Below are 22,328 nucleotides of genomic sequence, written 5' to 3'. Positions count from 1 at the left end.
AATCGAACAGTAAATGTGAAAAACATTTGATTATAGTCAGCGGCACCGAAATTGTCTGTCACATCCTCAATAAATGGCAAAAGTCCCAGTAGAAGATTGAATTAAATCTTTTAAAGTTATACATTTTCTGAAACGTTATCGATTCCGCTTGGCCACAGTGAGTGAAACTAGGCGATATGAGCGTATAATTGCTATGTAAATTTGGATGAAATCTGTTTCAGTGAAGCCATTCACGTCATGATCCCACCACTCCTGGCTCCAACTCCGCATCCACACACACCTCCGTACAGAAGTAGCAGCCATTGCTCCACAAAAAGCCATAATTAACAATTTTGCTCTTTCTCTTTCTCCTCATCCTCGTTATCATCTGCACACAAATTCGCTGGCTTCTACTGCACATCAACTTATAAATGAAACCGTGTAGGTAGGACTCCTCTTCGCTGTTTTTCTTAGCTCGATCACTGACCACTGAGAATTTGAGGAGAACAGGAAGACTTGACAGCAGCACAGACATTTCCCGCCAATCTTTGCATATCAGAAAATAGCAGTAGTACGAGAGAAATGAGGACAAATTATGAAATTGAGTAGTTGAAACAATGTTTTTAGCAGAATGGGCATGTAGGTGTAGTTTGACATGGTCACTGACTGTAGTGCAAAGAAAATATAGTGACCATGAGCGAGATGAGTTTCCTTATTGAACGGTATATAAAACAGATGGTAATGCTAATTACTCGTTTATGGGTCAAAGACGCACAAGGTTTTCAAAGTAGCAAAAAAATAAAACTGCAATTACAATTCCCTAAAATGATTTTTTTATGTTCATTGGAGTGTCACCTATGCCCTTATATTAGTTATATTCAAGAATAAGCCAGTAATTCATGTTTTTCATTCATTCACATGAATGTACCCTAGCAAAATGTCAAGTGTTTTTTCAAAAAATTTAATTTTATGCCCATTTTTCATAATCACAAGGTTATATATCCATGCTTAGACTGGCAGAAATAGGCCTATAACTACCCAGAAAAAATGACATTATTTTATTTTTAAATACCACATATTTGATGTGTCATGGGTACATCTCAAAAAATGCAAAAATCTATGAAAATATCTTTCACTTCATCCTTTGAGATTTGTTTTGTCTCTCTGAGTCTCACATAGTTATTGTATTTTAATATAAAATACTGGTGTTATACTGTATGACAATATTTTGTTACCCTGAATGACACGTATCACTACAGCCCACAAATATTGATTAAATGTGATTCCTTCAGCAATAACAATAATGATCTTATGAACTATTATTAGTAGCAGCAATAGTATTTTTCTTTTAGCTATTTCTTATGTTATAAAACTGTAAATAAAACAGGATAAGATGTTTAACATGTGCAGGCTAGCTGAACTTAGATCGCTTCCATACTAGAGAGAGAGAGAGAAATGATCCATACGCCACACATAAAGAACACAGGTTTTACTATGCAACATAGTTTAACTGACACGAGGTACAATTTCATTCACATAGGATTAAATCAGCAGTGAACATTTCTAACAAAGCATTAATTAAAAAAACATTCCATAAACATTGTGCAAAAAACTAGTTTTGCTTAAAATCATCACAAAACAGTAGATATCTTTCTCAAAGTAGTATCATGACATTACATCACATCAGGCATTTGAAAGAAAATGCATAAAAAATAATTCCACCAACATCAAAACAAAACATTTCTGTATTCTGAACATCAGAATATTAACCAAATCCATTGTCTGAACATCAAATGGAACTCATCAATGTTCTCAAACTGAACTCATCATTCAATAACATCTTTAAAACATGGATTTCTTTTTAGATTTCTTGTGTATGTCGTTTTCTTGTGTAGGCCTATGTAGTATTCTGTAGCCTAACTGGTGCGTGACTTGCAATTTGGACTAATAAAGCTCTGTAAACTTTTCCCAGTCAGAGTTGCAGAGTTTCGAATTCCTTCGTTTTGTAGTAAGCGGCTCTGGTTTGGAGATTACTGCTTGGACATCCGACTTGAAGTAGTATGTGATGTCCTTAACTTCACGCAAATGAATTCTTTCTTTCAGCTGCTTGTTGCATGCAACTGAATTCCATCCCCTCTCCCACAACCTTCAGAACTTGGCCGACAATTGGCTGGTAATCGTAATTGACTATTACGAACTTTCCTTTTAAGTCCTCTGGTGGTTTCACCTTCGTGGACAGGCTGTCTTCTGTTTCTGCTTCTGCATTTTGGTTCTGAAAGTCCACCTCTGTTGGAGCATTGCACTCACAGGAGATGCCTGCTCAGGAGCAGGAGCAGGACACCTCCCAATGGTGGATCTTTCCAGGTTCCTTTGCGATGATCTGGTGGATTTTTAAGGTTCCATTGACAGCTGGCAACTCATATGGAACTGCTTCATCAAATCGGTTAATCTCATCCTCAGCGATCCAGAAGTACTTTTACGCTTGACTGCGTTTTCCCCAGCATGGTGTAGAGCTCATTTAGTGCGCAAAGCTGGTAGATACTTACCCCAGCAGACTTAGACATTTTTGCTACATAAGGGAGCTCTAACAAATATTGTGTGGGATTTGATTACTTATGCAAGCAGCATGTTTAAGTTTTTTTTGTTTTTATTTAGGTAAAAAAAGGTTAACTTTTTGGAAATATGTAATTGAGAAGAATTGTTGTATATTTATATGGCCGTTGTATATCATGCTGCTCAGTATGCTATTTTGCTATAGCCAAACACTAAATTACAGTATGTTTTATTGGCAAAACTAGATTATTTTTGTATAAAGTAACTAGCAGTAACTCATAAACCTTCGTACTGCATTGTAAGTGGTTTATTTTGTTAAAATGTTTTTTGAAAATTTCGGTTTTGTGTTTCAGAGGGAGGAAACCTTTGTGGAATGTCCAAGCCCTGGTGAGTATGTCTAGGGCGACAATTCATTTTCATGTTTGGAGATGGATAGAAGACCATGACCCTACCAAAATGCCGGTGTAGTATTGTAGTTTGGGAACTTTGCTTGTAACTTGGAGATTTTGATTCCCATGTGGGGCACTGCCATTGTCCCCTTGAGCAAAGTACTTAACTTGAATTTCTGAGTATCCAGCTGTGTAAATACCTTGTAAGTATAAGCTATGTATGTTGATCGCTCTGGGTAAAAGGGTCTGCTAAATGCAGATGTGCCAGTTAGGAGTTCCCATTGATTGAAGTGGATCTTCCAAATCTTGTTTCTCTCCCTCATCCCTCCCTCCTCCTTCCAGCCCAGAGGCCAATACCCTGCCAAGAAGCCCTTGTGCAGCACTCCCACTCGAAGGACCCAAGCCCCAGATAAAGGTAAGGAGAGTCTAGCACTGTGATTCCCCATGATGAAAGGCATTGCACCTATAGGTCTACACACCTGGGGCCTCATGCATTAAATGGTCGTAGGCACAGATTTGATCGTATGCTGAAATCCATGACAGTGTGAGATTTATAAACCTTGAAATTGTCATGAAAATGTGTGTACCTCTACACAAGCTCCTGACCGTGGGTACAAACTATTTCTTGTGGTGGTTCAGTTGTATTCCAAGCATGAGACAAGTTTTCCCTTTCCCAATCTGAAATACAGGCCATGTTGTGCCATTTTCTTCACAAAACCCTCCGCCAGACAATAGGCAGTAGCTGTTGTTGCGACTGTCACTCTTTCCTCCGGCACACTATTCAGAAACTGAATGATGGACACTTTGATATCAATTGCTTCACCAAGTGCCATCAAAACTAATTTCGCACATATAATGACTCAAAATTCATTAATTGCAATCAGGTGATGAAGTTGAAGACATTGGGGTTGGGATTAATAATTTTGGGCATTGTAGTTATAGAAATTATTTTGTACGGAGGTTCCGCGTCTCAGTTTTCTCTGAAAATGAGACTGAATAAATTTTGAAAACGCGGTGTCATGTCGGCACATGCAGTCGGAATATAGCTAAAGACAACTTTGTGGGATGCAGTCAATTTGTGTGTGGTCCGTGCTCACACAAACCACCACAGCTGTGCGTTCTCTGTGGATTTGATGAGTGCAAGGAGAGCAATGCGTATGTAAAAGTGAAGCAGAGGGAGAAGCATAGCCTGCTGTATTCATTATGACAGAAAAATAACTTATTTAAAAATATTTCACTTTGAATTTCAACTACTTTTTCCATTTAGCATTTTGTCTTGTTTTGCACATTTTAGTGCTTTTCTCAGTGTGTATGTAATATGCCTTGATACGTTTTCCCTTGACCTATGTAACAAAATGGCTATATTTTATAAATAAAAATGTGGGAATTCAAAAATCCATTTTGTCATTTATTTGAATAAAATAGTGTGATTTCATAATCATAGTATGATTTGCAATGCATGATTTCATAATCGTGATGAAATTAGGTTTCTGTGGATGCTGAGTAATGCTCACTGTGTGAAATTTGGCTATGAATAGCTGTACGAAATGAGTATTGCACTTTATCGGACCTGTGTTTTGTAGTTGTTCCAATGACCTTTGGTATGCACTTTGTACGTCGCTGTGGATAAAAGCATCTGCCAAATAAATGTAATGCTGAAACTGATGCTGTCGCCTAATGTTCGATGAGGTAGTAATAGGAAATAAAGAAGTGCAGCCTTTCGGGTGTTATGCTCACAGGAGAGATGCTAGACTGTTCAATATAGACTGTAGGCCTAAGGAACGTGTTTTAAATCAATGGCATGTGATAGTACTAGCAACTAGAAGAAATCATATGTAAATTGCTTTACAGTTGTGAAATACTAACTCATTATAGGCATGACTATAAAAACCTATGTGTGAGTTATTCCTGTTTAAAGCACTATGCTGTACTAGCACTGGCTTTGCGAAGGAGTGATATACAGTGAGCATTTTTTCGGGACCAGGCAGATTTGCATGCGCATAAGGATCAATGTCTCCCATGAGTCGATACAATTTACCCAGGGCCATCCTGTCACAGCGTGCCAAACAACATATTTGGTTTTGCTGGATACAGTACTGCTGATGGGACCAAACAATAGTTGTGCTCTTGCCTATATCTTCATCAACAGCACTTTTAATTAATTATTTTTTACTTGCTTTTCTGCCATTACTTTTCCTTTTGTTTTATTACAACTACGACTATTTAGCAGAATTTTATTGCCATTTCCTAGCAATTTAATTAGTGAAATAGGCTAATATGTATGATGCCACCATAAGCATAATTGAGTGCGCTCACCGGGTGTAGTAAAGCTTGTTCACGAGTGCACACTTTTAGAGATATTTGTGATTTATAAACAAAATATGTGTATGTGTGATTTTGGAAGCTTTATTCATTCGTATGCACATTTTCGGAATAATACGTACACGTAGTTTTTTGACTGGTCGTACCATAAAATATAGGTTGAAATCCATGTAAATTCTAAGCATGAGGCCCCTGATACTAATTGAAAATGCTGGTACTTTGTGGATTTAAACGATCATACTCCCACAAATCAAGATGTAATATGGTGTGTTTTCAGTTTTCATTCCACCCCTGGGGTTCCAGTGCTGCATTCCTCAATTATTGTTCTGTGAATTATGCCTGTGAAATCAGCTATTTTGGCCGCGACAGACCTATTCTTCTCTCCATCTGTGGTCACAGAGAGCCTGACAGATGCAGGTGCTGACCTGTCGGAGATTGACGCACGACTTCAGGCGCTACAGGAGTACATGAGGGACCTGGATACAGGGCGTTCGATGTACACACTGGAACCAGTGCCCCACTGAGCAGCACAACCCCCAGCATACACTCACCCCAGAACCTCATGGGACCCTGCACATAACCTGTGCTAATGGATAAACTTGATTACATCTGAGCCCTGCAGAACTGTGGCATGAACTCCATCAAATATACAGGAATGTGATTTTCCCTGGTTAATCAGGAAATACTCATTTTCGGACCCTCAATGTTACAACTTAAGGCAGGGGGGACTTTGGGTGTATCATAAGCAAAAAGAATTAAAACCTTCTCCATTGAGACAGCAAATAGCAAGACAGAATGTTCAGTAATAATGCCAGATTACTTGTGGCCCCCATTGGTATTCAGGGTCTGAAAAATTTCCTTCTTAATCAGGAAAGTCTGGCAAAATTGGTGAGAGAGGCCAAAGATACCCTGAAGGTGTTTGCTCATAAGGCAGGGTTCTGACACGTCACTGAATGGACATCTCATTTATTCAGTTCAGCAGATTTTGCTTCCAAAATCTGCTGAACTGTTTGTTTTTTTTTTGTTTGTTTTGTTTTGTTTTTGCAATAGCTTTTTAACATTTGTCTACTACAGTTAACTTTTGTTTGATTAAATGATCAAAGGTTTGTGCTATATTTCTTGTAAAAGATTTATTAAAATCTTTTTCAGTAATATGATTTTTTTTTTTTTTTTTTTTAACCTTCTTTAGTTTTAGCAACAAGGTTTTATCTAAAGAAGTCATTGGTCCTCATTCTCAAAACATTTGTAAAATTGTCTTACATTTTTTTCTTGATTCCTACAACAAACCAAGGTGGGATTCATGAAACATGCGCACAGGTGTATCAGATGATGAATGCCAGCTGTTCATAAATTGGTTCCACAAGTCTCTTCATGGTGGGTAGGACAAGAAGACACCCATGAATTACATAAACCCAAAGAAAAAAACTAATGTGAAAAAACCTCATCATAAATATGACTAAAAATGTGTTTTTGAAAAAATGGAAAATAAACTGAAACTCACAGTACAGGTCTTTATGGTCAATTAAGATTTTTTGCTTGGATCACATTTTTTTGCATTGACCATTCACATTTGTAAGTGATCGATTTCTGACGTAAGTGTGAACAGACCTCTGGCATGAAGAACCCGCTTTTGTGAGACAGTCCATCATGACAGTCCATTGGGGGTGTTTTGTCACAGACTGCAAACCTAAACCAAATACCATGCATACCAGGGATGTGAATAATTTGTTTATTTGTTGAATGTCATTTGCCAGCATGCATGGTGAATGCTAAATACAATTTAAAAAAAATGTTTTTTCTTTTTTAAATTCTCAAATCATTCAGAATATAAGATCGCCACTGTTACCTGGGTTACTGCTCAAAAAGGGGAATAGAGTGGGTGGGCAGGGCATTCACTTTAACATTACTTACCGACATTTGAAAAGATAGATAGCTTGCAAAATAGTGCCACGTGGAATAATTTTGAAAAGCTCAATGAAAGATTGCCAGTGTTACCTATGCAAAATATGTGCTGCCAAATTTGCACATGACAACATCTATGATTATAACCCACCAAATATCCAAGGTATTTATTATCAAATGAAAGACTGAGATTAATTCATAGTTCCTAATTTGGTTGTTTAACATATTTTCATTTCTTTAAAGTTTCCTGAACCTATTAGCACAGTGCAGGTTTGGCACATTGTTATTTGGTTTTGCTGTTGAATTCTTCATTGTCTTCAAGATGGTTCTTTTTAATGGTCAGCTGTCCACTTTCACCAATTAGGAGCCTATCCATTCACCTCAGTCTTTAATTTGTAGGTTTGTGTTGTAATTGTTTGCAATATAGCTCAATATACATTATGAACATGGGGGAGAAAATATACGGATGATCCGCTGTTGCGACCCCTAATGGGGAAAGCTGAAAGAAGAGGAAGATACATTATGAACCTGGGAAGTTTATTCTTCATGGCATGCATAGCCATGTCTGGCATGACGCCTGCCTTACTTTTGAGATCCTTCAAGGTTTGGCCCCTCCTCCACTTAGTCAATTTGTAAAGTACAAATCATACACTGAAAGAACCACACGAGCAACAGAGAGGAAAGACTGTGATGTGCCATATAGAAAAAGCAAATTTAGCCAATCCACCTTTTCTGTCATCCCACTTTTGGAACACTATACCTACAGACATCAGATCAGGCAACAACTACCGCACTTTTACACAAATTGAAGCTATGGCTAAAAGCAAATCAGCACTGCTCTCATAGTACACTGTAAATTTACTATATTTGAATTTTTTTTTTTTCTTTCCAATATCATTTTTTATACCGAAAATGGAACTTACTGTATGTACGTGTAGCTATCTTGTACCCAGTATTAACATCTCACCTGCTAAGGGACTACAGATGAAAATTAGCTCTTGAGATAACTTTGGCACTCTACCGCTTCATGCAACTGCGGAAATGTTGATTACTGTGTGTTGTCCCTTTTAAATAAATAAATGTGGTTTAAGAGAGGAAATAATCCCTGTTTAGCATGCAGTGCAGCCAATTAAGAAAAAATTAACAACTTGTTAAACTTCTGGGATTGCAATTGTGGTTGGAATGAAAATCAGCATACACAGGGGCCTCAGGACCGAGTTTGAGAACCACTGATATAGATCACACATGCAGAAATTTGGGGGAATCAGGCAATTCCAACCTTTTTTGTTGAAAAGATAAGGGATATCAGAGCCTCTTAGTTGTATCCCATCCTTATTGTAATACTGATATCCTGACTCAGTTCACACCTATTTCTTTAAAGGACTTAACACAGAGACTGTCCTGCACTTGCGATTATCTTCCATCCCTTATGATGTTATGCCTGCCAGTTTTTTCAAGGTGGTTTCAGGAACAGTAGGCCCCTGTATATTAGCTGTTAAGAATAAATCCCTCACTTTGGGCTGTGTTCCTGACTACTTTAATTTAGCCAGTATTCAAACCTGGCATTGATCCAGAAATTTTAGATCATAAAATTTTAGATCCTTCTCCAAATTGCTGTTTATTTCTAAGGTACAAGTGGTCTCAAATTGATTACTAGACACATTGGAGGCTAATGGCATTTTAGAAAAGTTTCAGTCCAAGTCTCAGTCAGGGGCATAGCAGAAAAACTGCATTGTGGAGGACTGCATGACATTCTAATGCAGGATGACTCAGGTGAGGTCGCTATCAAACGTGTACTGTTTGATCTCAGTGCAGCCTTTAATGTAGTTGATCATGATATCCTGATTAAAATGTTTGGCAGTGAGTTGGCATATCAGGGACTGCCCTTAATTGGTTTTAATATTTATCTAGTGATTTATCTGGTGATAAGCTGTCCTCAACTAATGCTCTCCCATGTGGGATGCCTCAATGCTCCATTGTTATTTCCCTTTATGTGCTGACTGGGTCTTTACTATGACATTTTAATATATATTTCTTTCTTAGATGGCACACAGCAGTACTTGGCTATCAAACACAATGATCTTAGTAGATTGTCTAATCTAACACTGTTTTGTAGCCATGAAGGACCGGATGTCTTCCAACTTCCTTAAACTGAATGACAAAAAAACTGAAAATCTTGTTTTCGGGCCTAATAATTTTTGGTAATTCCAGCAACCTGATGGTCCTCTGACTTCTTATTTGAACTTTTATCAGATCCTTCCCTAAAAATGTTGGTTATTTTTTATTCTTTTTTGAATTTTGCCTTTCATACCAAGAAACCCCATCCTGTTTTTCTTCTATTTAAAGAACATTGCTAATATCAAACCTGTCCTGTGTAGTGAGGTTTACTCAGATGAATGGAGATTCAACAACCAATCAGAATTTGATACGTTAGTAGAGCCCAACTTATTGAAATAACACGGACACGACAAAGGTTTGGAAATAAAGAATATACATTTATTGGTTATGATAAAGAGTTTGTAACAGGCTAATTGAAAACAATAATTTGTATAATATGATGAATAAGATTATATGAGGAAATGATTTTGTGATGGATGAACATAAGAGGTTGGCAGTACTACCATTTAACGAAGGTTATTTTGTGTTATTGGTTAGTGACACGCTAATCTGTTACTTGGTAATCGTCAGTCTCATAAAAATAAAGCTTAACAACATAAACTACAAGGTCAGGGAATTTGCTATTCCTGACCAACATACGCACAACAAACAAAACAACAACAAACAGCACAAAAATAACCTAAACAGGTATATCAAATTCTACTCTATACCATAATTTGATGTCAGTGTCAAATAAAATGTGTTTCAATGCTTAACGGTGATAATACAAGAGGCCAGTCCTTTATTCCATTAGGTGATGCTTGGTTGGCTCGTCAGCTGGTCCCAGCGTCCTTGGCAGGTGCGCAGGGGCTTGGGAAACTTCTGTGAAGTCGGAGTCGCGACAGGTTCCAGGCAAGGTGATGGATATACACAAATCTTCCACTTGGGCCCGGCCGCAAGGGAGATACGGAGGAAAAGTATGCAGATACGTGTTCCTCAAACAGCTGTAGATGGGAAATAAACTGGCTTGGTTTATTTATTTCGCGGACAGTGGCAGGCCAACGCAGGCTGGTCTCCAGTGAGGTGCGAGTTCTGAAGCACAGCAAAGTTTGGTGTTGTCCTTAAGGAAATGTGTCTGGCCAGTTAGACAATGCCTCACCTTAGAGCAAAGTTGTTAAGTTTTTTGATGACTTTTATGCTCAAAACAACTGATGCGACGAAACCCCATGTGTGAGTTCTGTAATGTGATTGGTTTATTATTTTGGCCATGCAAACATTTGATTGGCTTGTGCTATTGGAGCGGTCAATGAAACGAATAGATAGACCACTGATTACTGTGTTAATGTTTAAGCTTCTTAAATTGGGCTCCCCATTCCTCCAAAAAGGGGGTGTTCCTTGCCCCCTAGCTGCTGCTTAATTGATCAAGCAGAGAGTTTATTGCAGGGTCACAAGAGGAAAGGGACAGTTGCATACTTCCTTGGTTGACCAAAAAAGTTAATGATGAACATGACTCAGTCCCATGGTCTGAGAGCCAGAGGCCACAAATTTCCTGTGTATAGTTATACATTGTTACACCTGTCTCTTCGGGACCCTGAGAAAATTATTCATGTTTTTGTGTTATCACACTTAGACTGTTATAATGCTCTGTTTTCTTGTCTGAGCCAAGGACCTGTGGCTTGTCTTTAGCTCATCAAAAATACAAGAGGGAACACATCACCCCAGTGCTTGAATCTCTTCCTTGGTTACCAGTGACTTATAGAATTAGTTTTCAGATCCTTGTAATTACTTTCTAACCATTTAATGATGAAGCCCCTGAATATATTAAACCCTCTGCATGCTGGCTATCAAATTGCAAATGGTATAAATGTCTTGCTTCATTTAAGCCATTATTCAAGTCTCTGTGGTGTTCACATCTGGAGTTATAAAGATTTAAATAGGGTACCCTCTAAATTCCCCATAGCGCACATTCCAAATCTGGTCAATCCTTGCCCATTTAGGGGGTACCCTATTTAAAGTTTTGCAGAGACTTGAATAATGGCTTTCATAAAGCAAGACATTTGTACCATTTGCAATATTGACTTAAATTAGTTTAGGAAAAATAAAGTGCCACAAATGCAAATGTTTAGGTAAAAAAGCAAAAATAAATTTGACCTTTTTTAGTTTGCAATGAAATACTGAGATTCCTTATATAAAACAGGTGAAACTATACATGTCCTGAATGAAAAACTTGACCACAAATGTGTGAAATCTAAGAGAGGATATGGAAAACTTCTGAAGATCTATGAAGCAAAAAGTAAATAGTGTCTCCAAATCTATCCAAAATGTCCAAATAATGCATTGCTGTAAATCACATAATCTTATATTTCACTAAAGATTTATTGTTTTGTTTGAATCATTTTCAAGTGGGAATTACAAGCTTTCCATCAATACAGTGGCCTAAAATATCTGTGGGTCTAGAAACATCCAAAATCTATCCAAATTTGAATAAAATACGCTTTGTCAACTACAAAGAATATACAGTGCCTTCGGAAAGTATTCAGACCCCTTCACTTTTTCTATGCTTTATTACGTTGCAGCCTTGTTCTAAAATGGATTAAATTCATTTTTATTCTCATCAATCTACACACGATACCCCATAATGACAAAGCCAAAACAGGTTTTTAGAAATTTCTGCAAATTTATTGAAAATAAATTGAAATATCACATTTACTTCAACTTTCAACTATATTTGTCCCCGGAGGGCAATTGGTTTTGCAGCAAGATATAGATACAAGACAATAAAATATAAATAAAAGCCTACATAGGGTACATCAAACTGAATCAGGCACTGAATGTTGCGGACTCAGGGAAAACAACAGAGGTCCTAGGTTGACCTTCCCTGGTCACAACCATCATCATCATCATCATCAAGGAACAACACTACTACTATCAACCCCCTTGGCCTGAGTTCAGAAGGGAAATGGCGGTGGGAATGAATGAGTGCCTGTATCCATTGCTCTTTACAGGGAGAAATCTGAACCACGAGCCAGAAGGTAGGATCTGAAACTCAGAGTGAAGGGGGTGGGCGCTGACTGATAGGATGGATTTAGCCTTCCACACTACCTGTCTGTTATACAGGTCAGTGAGGTTACTTTGCTGGACACCTAGGATTTTACTACTGACTTTCACTATTTTGGAAAGAGCAGTTTTGGCCTTGATGCTAAGATTTCCATACCAGCAGATTACAGAAAATGTTAATACAGACTCAATGTAGGATTTGTAAAAAAGGGTCATGAGGGTCTTATCATGGAACTTTGACAGTTTACGAAGGCAGAACAGTCGTTGCTGGCCCTTTTTTCAAAGCATCTTTGTGTTGGAGTTAAAATTCAACTTATTGTCAATCAAGCTGCCAAGGTACTTGCATGTTTCTACAACTTCTACCACCTGCCCCTTGATGGTAGTGCTCTGAGACGCAGAGGGCTTGCACCTAAAATCAATGAGCATGTCCTTCGTCTTTGCCACATTTAATTGCAGGAATGCCCTATCACACCAGTGTACGAAATCATCTACGACAGGACCATGATCATTTTCATCGGCGTGGAGGAGACTGACAATAGCAGAGTCATCTGCAAATTTTAAAATGTGTCTGTTGTCATGCTGGCTGCGGCAGTCATCAGTATAAAGAATGTAGAGGAGTGGTGAAAGGACACACCCCTGAGGAGACCCCGTGGATGATGACATCTCCTCAGACAAGCAACCATTCACTCTTACTCTCTGAGTTCTGTCAGTTAAAAAGTCAAGAATTCAGCCCACTATGTTAAAATCAAGGTCAAAGTTTTTTAAGAGCTTATCTACTAAAATGTGGGGTTGAATTGTATTAAAAGCAGATGAAAAATCAACAAATAAAATCCTAGCATGTGTTTTACTACCTTCAATGTGTTTAAATAACAGGTTTAGCAGAGTGACAGTAGCATCTTCTACCCCTCACTTAGCCCTATAGGCAAACTGTAGCGGGTCAAGAAGATTCTCTGTTTCTATAAGGAGCTCTTTTTTCCGCAGTCTTTCAAAACACTTCATGACTAAGGAGGTCAGGGCAACTGGCCTGAAGTAATTTAGTACTTTGGGGTGATTGTGTTTGGCCACTGGGATAACTATAGACTGTAGACCAAATTTTCGGCACTCTCTGTTGATTGAGGGACAGCTGGAAAATGTAATGAAAAATGGGACCTAGTTGCTCTGCACAGGAGATGAGCAGGTGGCTGCCTATATTGTCAGGCCCGGGGCTTTTCCTAGCTCTGGAGTGTTTAAACGTATTGACCACAGCACGTTCATCAAGAGGGGTGGGACCACTGTCAGGTTAGTTTTCTTCTCTAGAATGACATAAGTACATAAGTATTCAGACCCTTTACTATGACACTCAAAATTGAGCTCAGGTGCATCCTGTTCCCATTAATCATACTTGTTTCATTGTTCTAAGAAACATTTTTTTCTTTTTTGCCATTTTCTCCCCAATTTAGTCATTATACCAATTCCCGTGTATATCACAGTCCTGGTCGATGCGCTATCACTTGACGGAGAGGGTGTAGACTACCACATACCTCCTCCGATACATGTGGAGTCGCCAGCCGCTTTTTGCACCTGACAGCAAGGAGTTTCACTGGGAGAACATAACGCATGCGGAGGTTCATGCTATCTCCCCCAGATAATGCAACGATCAGGGTTCATACTGTCACCGGCTTCCAACCCACGAACACTGCCAATTGTGTTCGTAGGAACGTCTGACCAAGCCGGAAGTACCGCTGCCGAGGATTGAACCCCGGTCTCTGCGGTGGTAGGTGAGTGCTTATACCTCTACACTACCCGGCCCAGCCTCGATCATTCTTAAATGGAAGAAGTTTGGAACCACCAGGAGTCTTCCTAGAGTTGGCCGCCAGGCCAAACTGAGCAATCAGGGGGAAATGACCTTAGTCAGGGAGGTGACCAAGAACCCGATGGCCACTCTGACAGAGCTCCAGAGTTCCTCTGTGGAGATGGGAGAACCTTCCAGAAGGACAACCATCTCTGCAGCACTCCACCAATCAGGCCTTTATGGTAGAGTGGCAAGATGGAAGCCAGTAAAGCTCAGTAAAAAGCACATAATAGCCCGCTTGGAGTTTGCCAAAAGGTACCTAAAGGACTCTCAGACCAATGAGGTAACAAGATTCTCTGGTCTGATGAAGCCAAGATTGAACTCTTTGGCCACAATGCCAAACGTCACATCTGGAGGAAACCAGGCACCACTCATCACCTGGCCAATACCATCCCTACGGTGAAGCATGGTGGTGGCAGCATCATGCTGTGGGGATGTTTTTCAATGGCAGGAACTGGGAGAATAGTCAGGATCGAGGGAAAGATGAACGGAGCAAAGTACAGAGAGATCCTTGATGGAAACCTGTGCCAGAGTGCTCAGGGGCGAAGGTTTACCTTCCAACAGGACAACGACCCTAAGCACACAGCCAAGACAATGCACGAGTGGCTTCAGGACAAGTCTGTGAATGTCCTTGAGTAGCCCGGCCAGAGCCCGGACTTGAATCTAACTATCTCTGGAGAGACCTGAAAATAGCTGTGCAGCAATGCTCCCCATCCAATCTGACAGAGCTTAAGAGGATATGCAGAGAAGAATGGGAGAAATACCCCAACTACAGGTGTGCCAAGCTTGCAGCGTCACACCCAAGAAGACTCAAGGCTGTAATCGCTGCCAAAGGTGCCTCAACAAAGTACCAAGTAAAGGGTCTAAATACTTCTGTAAATGTGATATTTCAGTTTTATAAAGAAAAATTAAATTAGCAAAAAATGCTAAAAACCTGTTTTTGTTTTGTCATTATGGGGTATTGTGTGTACATTGATGAGAATTTCATTTTATAATAAGGCTGTAATGTAACAAAATGTGGAAAATGTGAAGAGGTCTGAATACGTTCCAAAGGCACTGTAGATGTGCTCCTTGTGAAGGTTTAAGATTTATTGATATAAGATTTTTTTCAAAAAATTCAAAAACATAATCACACAATGTGGCACAGTACCTAAATGTGTCATCAGCAACTCTCGTATGTTTTTCTGTACTCTACAGTATGTAATGTTTTCTTTCATGGGGTAAAAAAATGTATAACTGAATTTTCTGAGCCCCACAGAAGGATATAGGATTTACTGAATTTATATTTTGTCCGCATGTTTGCATGGTTTTATGTGAGTGCACCTGCTTTCATGGGAACACCCATGCATGAACAAGTATGAGGATATGATTGACTAATCGATGCTGAGAAGGTTTAGGCTTAGCGTATTGCTTGCACAGAACTGATGTATCAGAATTTGTTTACTATTAAATCTTGAACTAGGAACACATAGGATGATATTGCAACAAATAGCCTACTGTTATAATATGTATATGTTTTAGTTGTAGCATTTAGGTCTTTACATTGTGATGGTGCTGATGATGACAGAGTTACCGCATATGAAAAATAAAAAGGCCAACATAAATAATAAGAATTGCTTCCAATTACCCTGACCCTCTCCCACAAACTAAGCCCTAACACACTCCTCCACAGCCAGAAGCGTTTGCAGACCCCGGCCTATGGATTAACCCGAACCCAAATGGCTGGAGTGCCAGATACCACCGGGTAATCTGCCAGATACCACAGGGTAATCCGAGAGTTGGTGACATGATCTGAATAGAGGTTAAAGGATCGACCCAGGAAGTTGTAGCAGAGTACAGCCCACTTTATAGCAAGACATTCCTTTTCTATGGTACTGTACAGACTCTGAGCTTGTGGCTGATTTAGTGCACCGGGCGCCTCCCCCATCCACCTTCTGTGACAGCACCACACCTAGTCCTCTATCCGAGGCATCGGTCTGCAGAAGGAAAGATTTTTAAGTCAGGGCTTATCAACAGAGGACTGCCACACAAGTGCGCTGTTATTTTCAAAAACATCACCTGGCACTTCTCCACCCCTGGACCGGATCAGGAGCTTCTTTTTGAGTGAGGTCGGTATAGGGCTCGAAGCCAGTAGCTGCCAGTAGCTCTTGGTTAAATCCAGTGTCGAAAAAAATGAGCAGTGCTCAACCCAGGCATCAAATTTCGTAACTGTTTACCTTTCAGTTACCTACGTAGAAACGAATTGACCCATCTGGCTTGAGAACAAGCACGATGGGGCTACACCAATCACTTTGCGATTCCTAAATCTCTCCTATCTAGCATTTATGTCCAGGCAGCCGATACGACTTCTAACCACAGTGCCCAGGGTATGTACAGTTGAGACAAAAGTTTACATACACCTAGGCTACAGATATTCATACTCAGTTTTTCACAACTCTGCACATTTCATGTTACCATACATTTCTTTTGGCAAGTCAATTAGGTAGGGCATCTACTTTCTTCACATCAGAGGTAATTTTAAAAGAATCGATTAGAGACTCATTTCAGCTTTAATTTACTATATCAGATATAGTAATATACTATACCAGTGGGTCAAAGGTTTACATACATCAAGTAGACTGTCTCTTTAAACAGTCTGGAACATTCCAGAAATTGATTAAATGACTTTTTCAAAGCTCATTACATCCAATACAGATATGCCGAATATAGCAGTGAAAATGCAGCTCATGAATAATGAAATAAACAATAAAGACAAAGTTTTCAAAAATTATACCATACCATTCTACAGTCAATATCTGGGACTAAATATTGAATAAATATACAACCTTACCATTGGTTTTATGCGTAGAGATGTCCCTTTTGAGACTGAGTGGTCATATATTGTCTCGGACAATCCGTTTGTGAAATATATGCGCACTTGTGACACCTTGGCACAAAATAGCTGTGCGTAATATCACACGTTGTTTACGGTGTTGTCGCCCTTTTTAGAAATACGTGAATATGTTGTGATATACAGCAATGCATAATTTTGACATTTTGGATAGATTTGGAGATGCTGGGTACACTGTTATTTTTTGCTTTGTAGATCTTTAGTAGTTATACATATCCACCCTTAGAATTTATGAACTTGTGGTCAAAAAGTTTTTGATCCATGACATGTATAGTTTAACTTGATGTATATATGCAATTTCTCAGTATTTCATTGTAAACTAAAAAAGAGCAAATTCATTTTTGATTTTGATTGCCTAGACAATTGCATTTGTGGTACTTTATTTCTTACAAAATTATGAATATTATCTAATCTAAGTTTAGTTAGTATTGTAAATGGTATAAATGTCTTGCTTCATTTAAACCATTATTCAAGTCTCTGTGGTGTTCACATCTGGAGTTATAAAGATTTAAATAGGGTACCCTTGCAACGCTAGCTACCGGACCATGTCAAGAAGGGCAACATTAGTTTAGACAACGTTGCACACAGTATCCATCTCTCATATCAGGTAACGTTGCGTTAGCTAGCTAATGTAATTAACACAATTTAATGTCAGCTAACAATTAGAAAAAACGCTAGCTAATGCTACCGACTGGTACCGACCTCGCAAAACGTCTCTCGAATGCAATGCTACCTTGTTGCAACGGTGCAGCGTAGCTAACTAAAGGTCAGTTCAGATCAATGATTCGCAACGAGACTGGATGCAACTTGCAAAATTCCAAGACGTTTGATTGTAAACGTTCTAACTGCACTTGGCGATTTGACAAGGTGGGTCTTTTGAGAACCCAGGCAACGGCTTCAGACACTCTGCAACTAACCAGTTCACACCGCTGCAATTTTCTCTGCAACATTCTAAAACCGTTTCGGCTCGTTGCGAATCATTGATCTGAATTGGCCTTAACGTTACCGTTATTTACATTGTCATCAAGTTCATCAGTATATTAGATTGATGGAAATAAAGCCGTTTTTACACAGAGCATTAACCAGGGGTATAGGTGGAACAGAGCCAGGTCTGATTTCAGTGTAAAATGTCAAACCGGAGAAAACTAAATGAAAGAATACAGCAGTATGGATTAGCGTTATTATTTTATTACGCTTCCTCATATGGTCCTTCAGCCTTGCCCTTTTTTGATGAAATCTCCTTTGTTTTTGTTTTATTATTCTTGTTCTGATTGCTAATTTAACACCCAGCTCCGATTTATTCTCGAACAGTTTGCTAGCAAAACCAGAAACACCAGCGGTAACATTTTGCAAGGCAGTTGTTTCAAAAATATCACACAACAGTCATTCACGAGAAAGACTGTTTAGTGTGTACGAGATACATAACTGTACGAGCCGCAGCGAATCCCGCAAATTCTTCTCTGCAGTGTAAAGATGTTCATACTGGGCAAAACGTGGATAAAGAACGTCTGTGAAAATTGATCATCACTAATTCTACCCCAGGTCTGCTACAGCATTTTAACCCAGCTCGGCAGTGTAAATGCAGCTTAAGTTAGCCTAATGTTAGACAATGAATGAGTGTGTACATAACGTTACTTTTATAGCAACCATTTTTTATTCAGTAAATAGTAAGTGTTATAGTTGGTGTGGCCCAGGTGCCAACTGACTGACGTCACACAGGCGACACTGGTTGGATCCGGTTGGATCTCTGGGAAGTGAGGTCCAAAAACACACCTGCAATTACTGCTTTTCGCCATTGGTACCGCCAAAGAGAACGAAACCGAAATCTTCGAGATTGTAACTTTAAGGTGAAACATTGACATCTGATTTTTTATAAAAAATAATGCAAAATCATTATCACACTATGTGTTTCAGTACCTAAATGTGTCATCATTAACTGTCGTATGTTTTTCTGTACTCTACAGTATGTGATGTGTTATTGTATGGGGATGGGACGGCATTAAAAGAATATTCAACCCTCCACCACATTTTGGCAATGTTTCAGTTGAGTTCACATCCGGTGCATTAAACCAAAGCAAACCAAAAAACTGTTACGTTATAGTGTGAAATATCCTCATTATAAAATACCACTAACCTATTTAAAGACACTCAATTTAAAAAATAACGTATATAACTTAAATATTTTCAGCAGTAACACTTACACGGACTGGAGTGTACTACAGAGTTCGCATGGAGAGGACATAGAGGGACTGACACACTGCCTGGCGGATTACCTTTAAAGGAGTACCATGGTGGTTGAACGTGACACTTCCCAGTTGTCTTCAGGCAACAACAAAACAAATGTGCATAATTTTTTTATTCTTCAGTCATTTCAATGTACTTTAAAACGTATTTTTCTAAGCCTAAATTTCCCACTATAAAAATTCACCCGAACCGTCTGGGCGTGGTAATGAGAACTGTCAGTTAGCTATGATTGACAGACCGTGCCCCGTTACCATAGCTACCCCCATGATACGCGCTCTCTTTGGGAGACTGAATTTTCACAAGCTAGCTAGCTTAGTAGTATATCAAGTATCGATAGATAGCTAAGGTAAGGACGTTAACTTATATCCAATTATAATGTTTGCTATCTAGCTAGCCAAGTTAAGATAAAAGCACAACTATAACGTCCTCATAAAAGCAAACTAGCAAGCTAACGTTATCGATAACATTGCCTTATGAAAGCAAACCTCCTAGCTAGCTAACGTTAGCTAGCTAGCTAAATGAATATAACCAGAAATAATCTAAAGGCACTCTAATTTAAGTGAACCTAACGTTAGTCAAATATTTGCATTGTCTGAACAGCAGGACGGTGTGTCCTGTCAGATTTCTTTACGGGGCGTGGAAATGGGAGTAGTTACTGTATTCGTGACGTAGAAAAATGACAACTTTCTCAACCGGTTGAAAATAGGATGATGAATTTAAAACGCATATTTCTCCAAAAATACATAACGGACATATTTAATACATTGCTCATTGTGTTTCTTCAATGCCTCTTGTGCAAATAGCACATAAAACCGAGAAAGTGTGAAAATCACCATGGTACTCCTTTAATTTCTGTATGGATGTGGTTGCCCCTGCTAAAGCTGTGCGTTGTTTCCCTAATAATAAACCTTGGGTAACACGTGAGGTGAAAACGGTCCTCAACAAGAAGAAGGTGGCCTTCAAAAATGGGGACAAGGAGGCAATAAAGTCAGCACAACGCGAACTGAAGCTGTGCCTGAGGGAGGCGAAAGAGAGCTACAGAGGGAAGGTGGAGCAGAGACTGCAGGCAAACAACATGAGGGAGGTCTGGGATGGTGTGAGAACCCTCACAGGCTACAAAGCGAAAAGCAGTGTAGAGGGGAGGAGTGGACAGTGGAGAAGGCGAACGAGCTCAACAATTTTTTCAACCGGTTCGACCGGTCCCCTCCACCCATCCCCCACCCCCCTCTAACCAACTCCAGAGCTGACCCCTCTTCCCTGCCCCCCTCCCATGCCCCTCCCTGCATCACTGCGGACCAGGTCAGGAAGGAACTGAGGAAGGTTCGCCCCAGGAAAGCAGCTGGCCCGGACAAGGTGTGTCCCAGGCTGTTAAAGACCTGCGCCGCTGAACTGGGGGAGCCTCTACAGTACGTCTTCAACCTCAGTTTACAACTAGGGAGAGTGCCCACCCTGTGGAAGACATCCTGCATCGTTCCGGTTCCGAAAAAGAACCGGCCAAGTGAGATGAATGACTACAGACCGGTGGCACTCACATCACACATTATGAAGACACTGGAGAGGCTCCTCCTCAACCTCCTCAGGCCTCAGGTGCAGCATGCTCAGGACCCGCTACAGTTTGCATATCGGACAGAAGTTGGGGTGGAGGATGCTATCCTCTACCTCCTGCATCGGGCCCACTCGCATCTGGACAAGGGAAGTGGCACGGTCAGGATTTTGTTTCTGGACTTCTCGAGTGCCTCCAATACCATCCAGCCCCTTTTGCTTCAAGACAAACTGGCTAGGATACGAGTGGACCCCCGCTTGGTGTCATGGATTACCAACTACCTCACAGACCGGTCACAGTATGTCAGGTTGAAGGACATCACATCTGACACTGTGGTCAGCAGCACAGGAGCACCCCAAGGGACTGTGCTGGCTCCTCTACTCTTCACCCTATACACTTCGGACTTCAGCTATAACTCTGAGTTGTGTCACATTCAGAAGTTTGCTGATGACACGGCCATCATGGGGTGTATTAGGGGGGAACGGGAGGAGGAGTATAGGAGTCTGGTGAGGGACTTTGTCATCTGGTGCCACACGAATCACCTGCAGCTCAACACCTCAAAAACAAAATAACTGGTCATAGACTTTGGAAAGTCGAGACCACGCCCCCAACCAGTCCAAATTGAGGGGGTTGAAGTTGAGGCCGTGGGCAGCTACAGGTACCTAGGGCTGGTGCTGGATGACAAGTTGGACTGGTCCAACAACACTGACAATCTCTATAAGAAGGGCCAAAGCAGACTGTACTTCCTGAGGAGGCTGCGATCGTTTAACATCTGCAGGAAACTCCTGTGGATGTTTTACCAGTCGGTAATAGCCAGCGTCCTGTTCTATGCTGTAGTGTGCTGGGGGGGCAGCACATCAAAGAGGGACTTCTTCAGGCTGGACAAGCAGATCAGGCGGGCCAGCTCTGTGGTTGGCGTGAAGCTGGACTCCCTGGTGACAGTGGCGGAAAAGAGGACACTAGAAAAACTGCTGGCAATTCTGGACAATACCAGAGAAGTATGTTCAGCGACAGGCTGCTGCTCCCGAGGATCAACACGAACAGACTGAAAAATTCCTTTGTTCCCCGTGCCATCAGACTGCACAACTCCAAAGTTGGAAGGGAGAGGAGGGGGTGGGGGAGGATAGGTTAGGTCTGAGGTCTGAGGAAGTAGAGTTAGGCCTGATCACCTGAACATCATCATCATCACACTGAACAGTCTCATTATTTATTGTTTACTACCTATTTAATTAAACTGGAACAACCGCTGCTATTTTATATAACCACTGCTACTTTATTCATTATTTATTTTCTTTATTTATTTTATGTATATTGTTACTATCTCTATGTTTGATGTGTGATGTTTAACTTGTTAACTTTTTAACTTATGGTGCTGTACTCACTGGAAACCTGAATTTCCCTAAGGGAACTTCCCTACGGGATCAATAAAGTTTCTATCTATCTATCTATCTATCTATTTGGATGATGAAATCTTGTTTTGTGTTCAGTAGGTAGAGACAGAGACAGAATGAATGCTGTTGT

General features: G+C 40.0%; 1 protein-coding gene across 3 annotated transcripts in view; it reads left to right on the top strand.

Moving 5' to 3' along the window:
• ccdc61 (coiled-coil domain containing 61) overlaps nt 1-6,748 on the top strand; it is a 95,251-nt gene extending 88,503 nt beyond the window's left edge. For all 3 annotated transcript variants that reach the window (XM_064308109.1, XM_064308101.1, XM_064308091.1), the window contains 3 exons: nt 2,886-2,919; nt 3,264-3,336; nt 5,643-6,748. In XM_064308109.1, the coding sequence (XP_064164179.1) occupies nt 2,886-2,919; nt 3,264-3,336; nt 5,643-5,767 (232 nt within the window). In that variant the 3' untranslated portion in view covers nt 5,768-6,748. The remainder of the gene's footprint in view (nt 1-2,885; nt 2,920-3,263; nt 3,337-5,642) is intronic.
• Nucleotides 6,749-22,328: the final 15,580 nt, after the last annotated feature.

Source organism: Anguilla rostrata, chromosome 1 (assembly GCF_018555375.3).
Source record: "Anguilla rostrata isolate EN2019 chromosome 1, ASM1855537v3, whole genome shotgun sequence".
In the NCBI taxonomy this organism is placed as follows: domain Eukaryota; kingdom Metazoa; phylum Chordata; class Actinopteri; order Anguilliformes; family Anguillidae; genus Anguilla; species Anguilla rostrata.
This window is presented reverse-complemented; position numbering and strand designations above follow the sequence as displayed.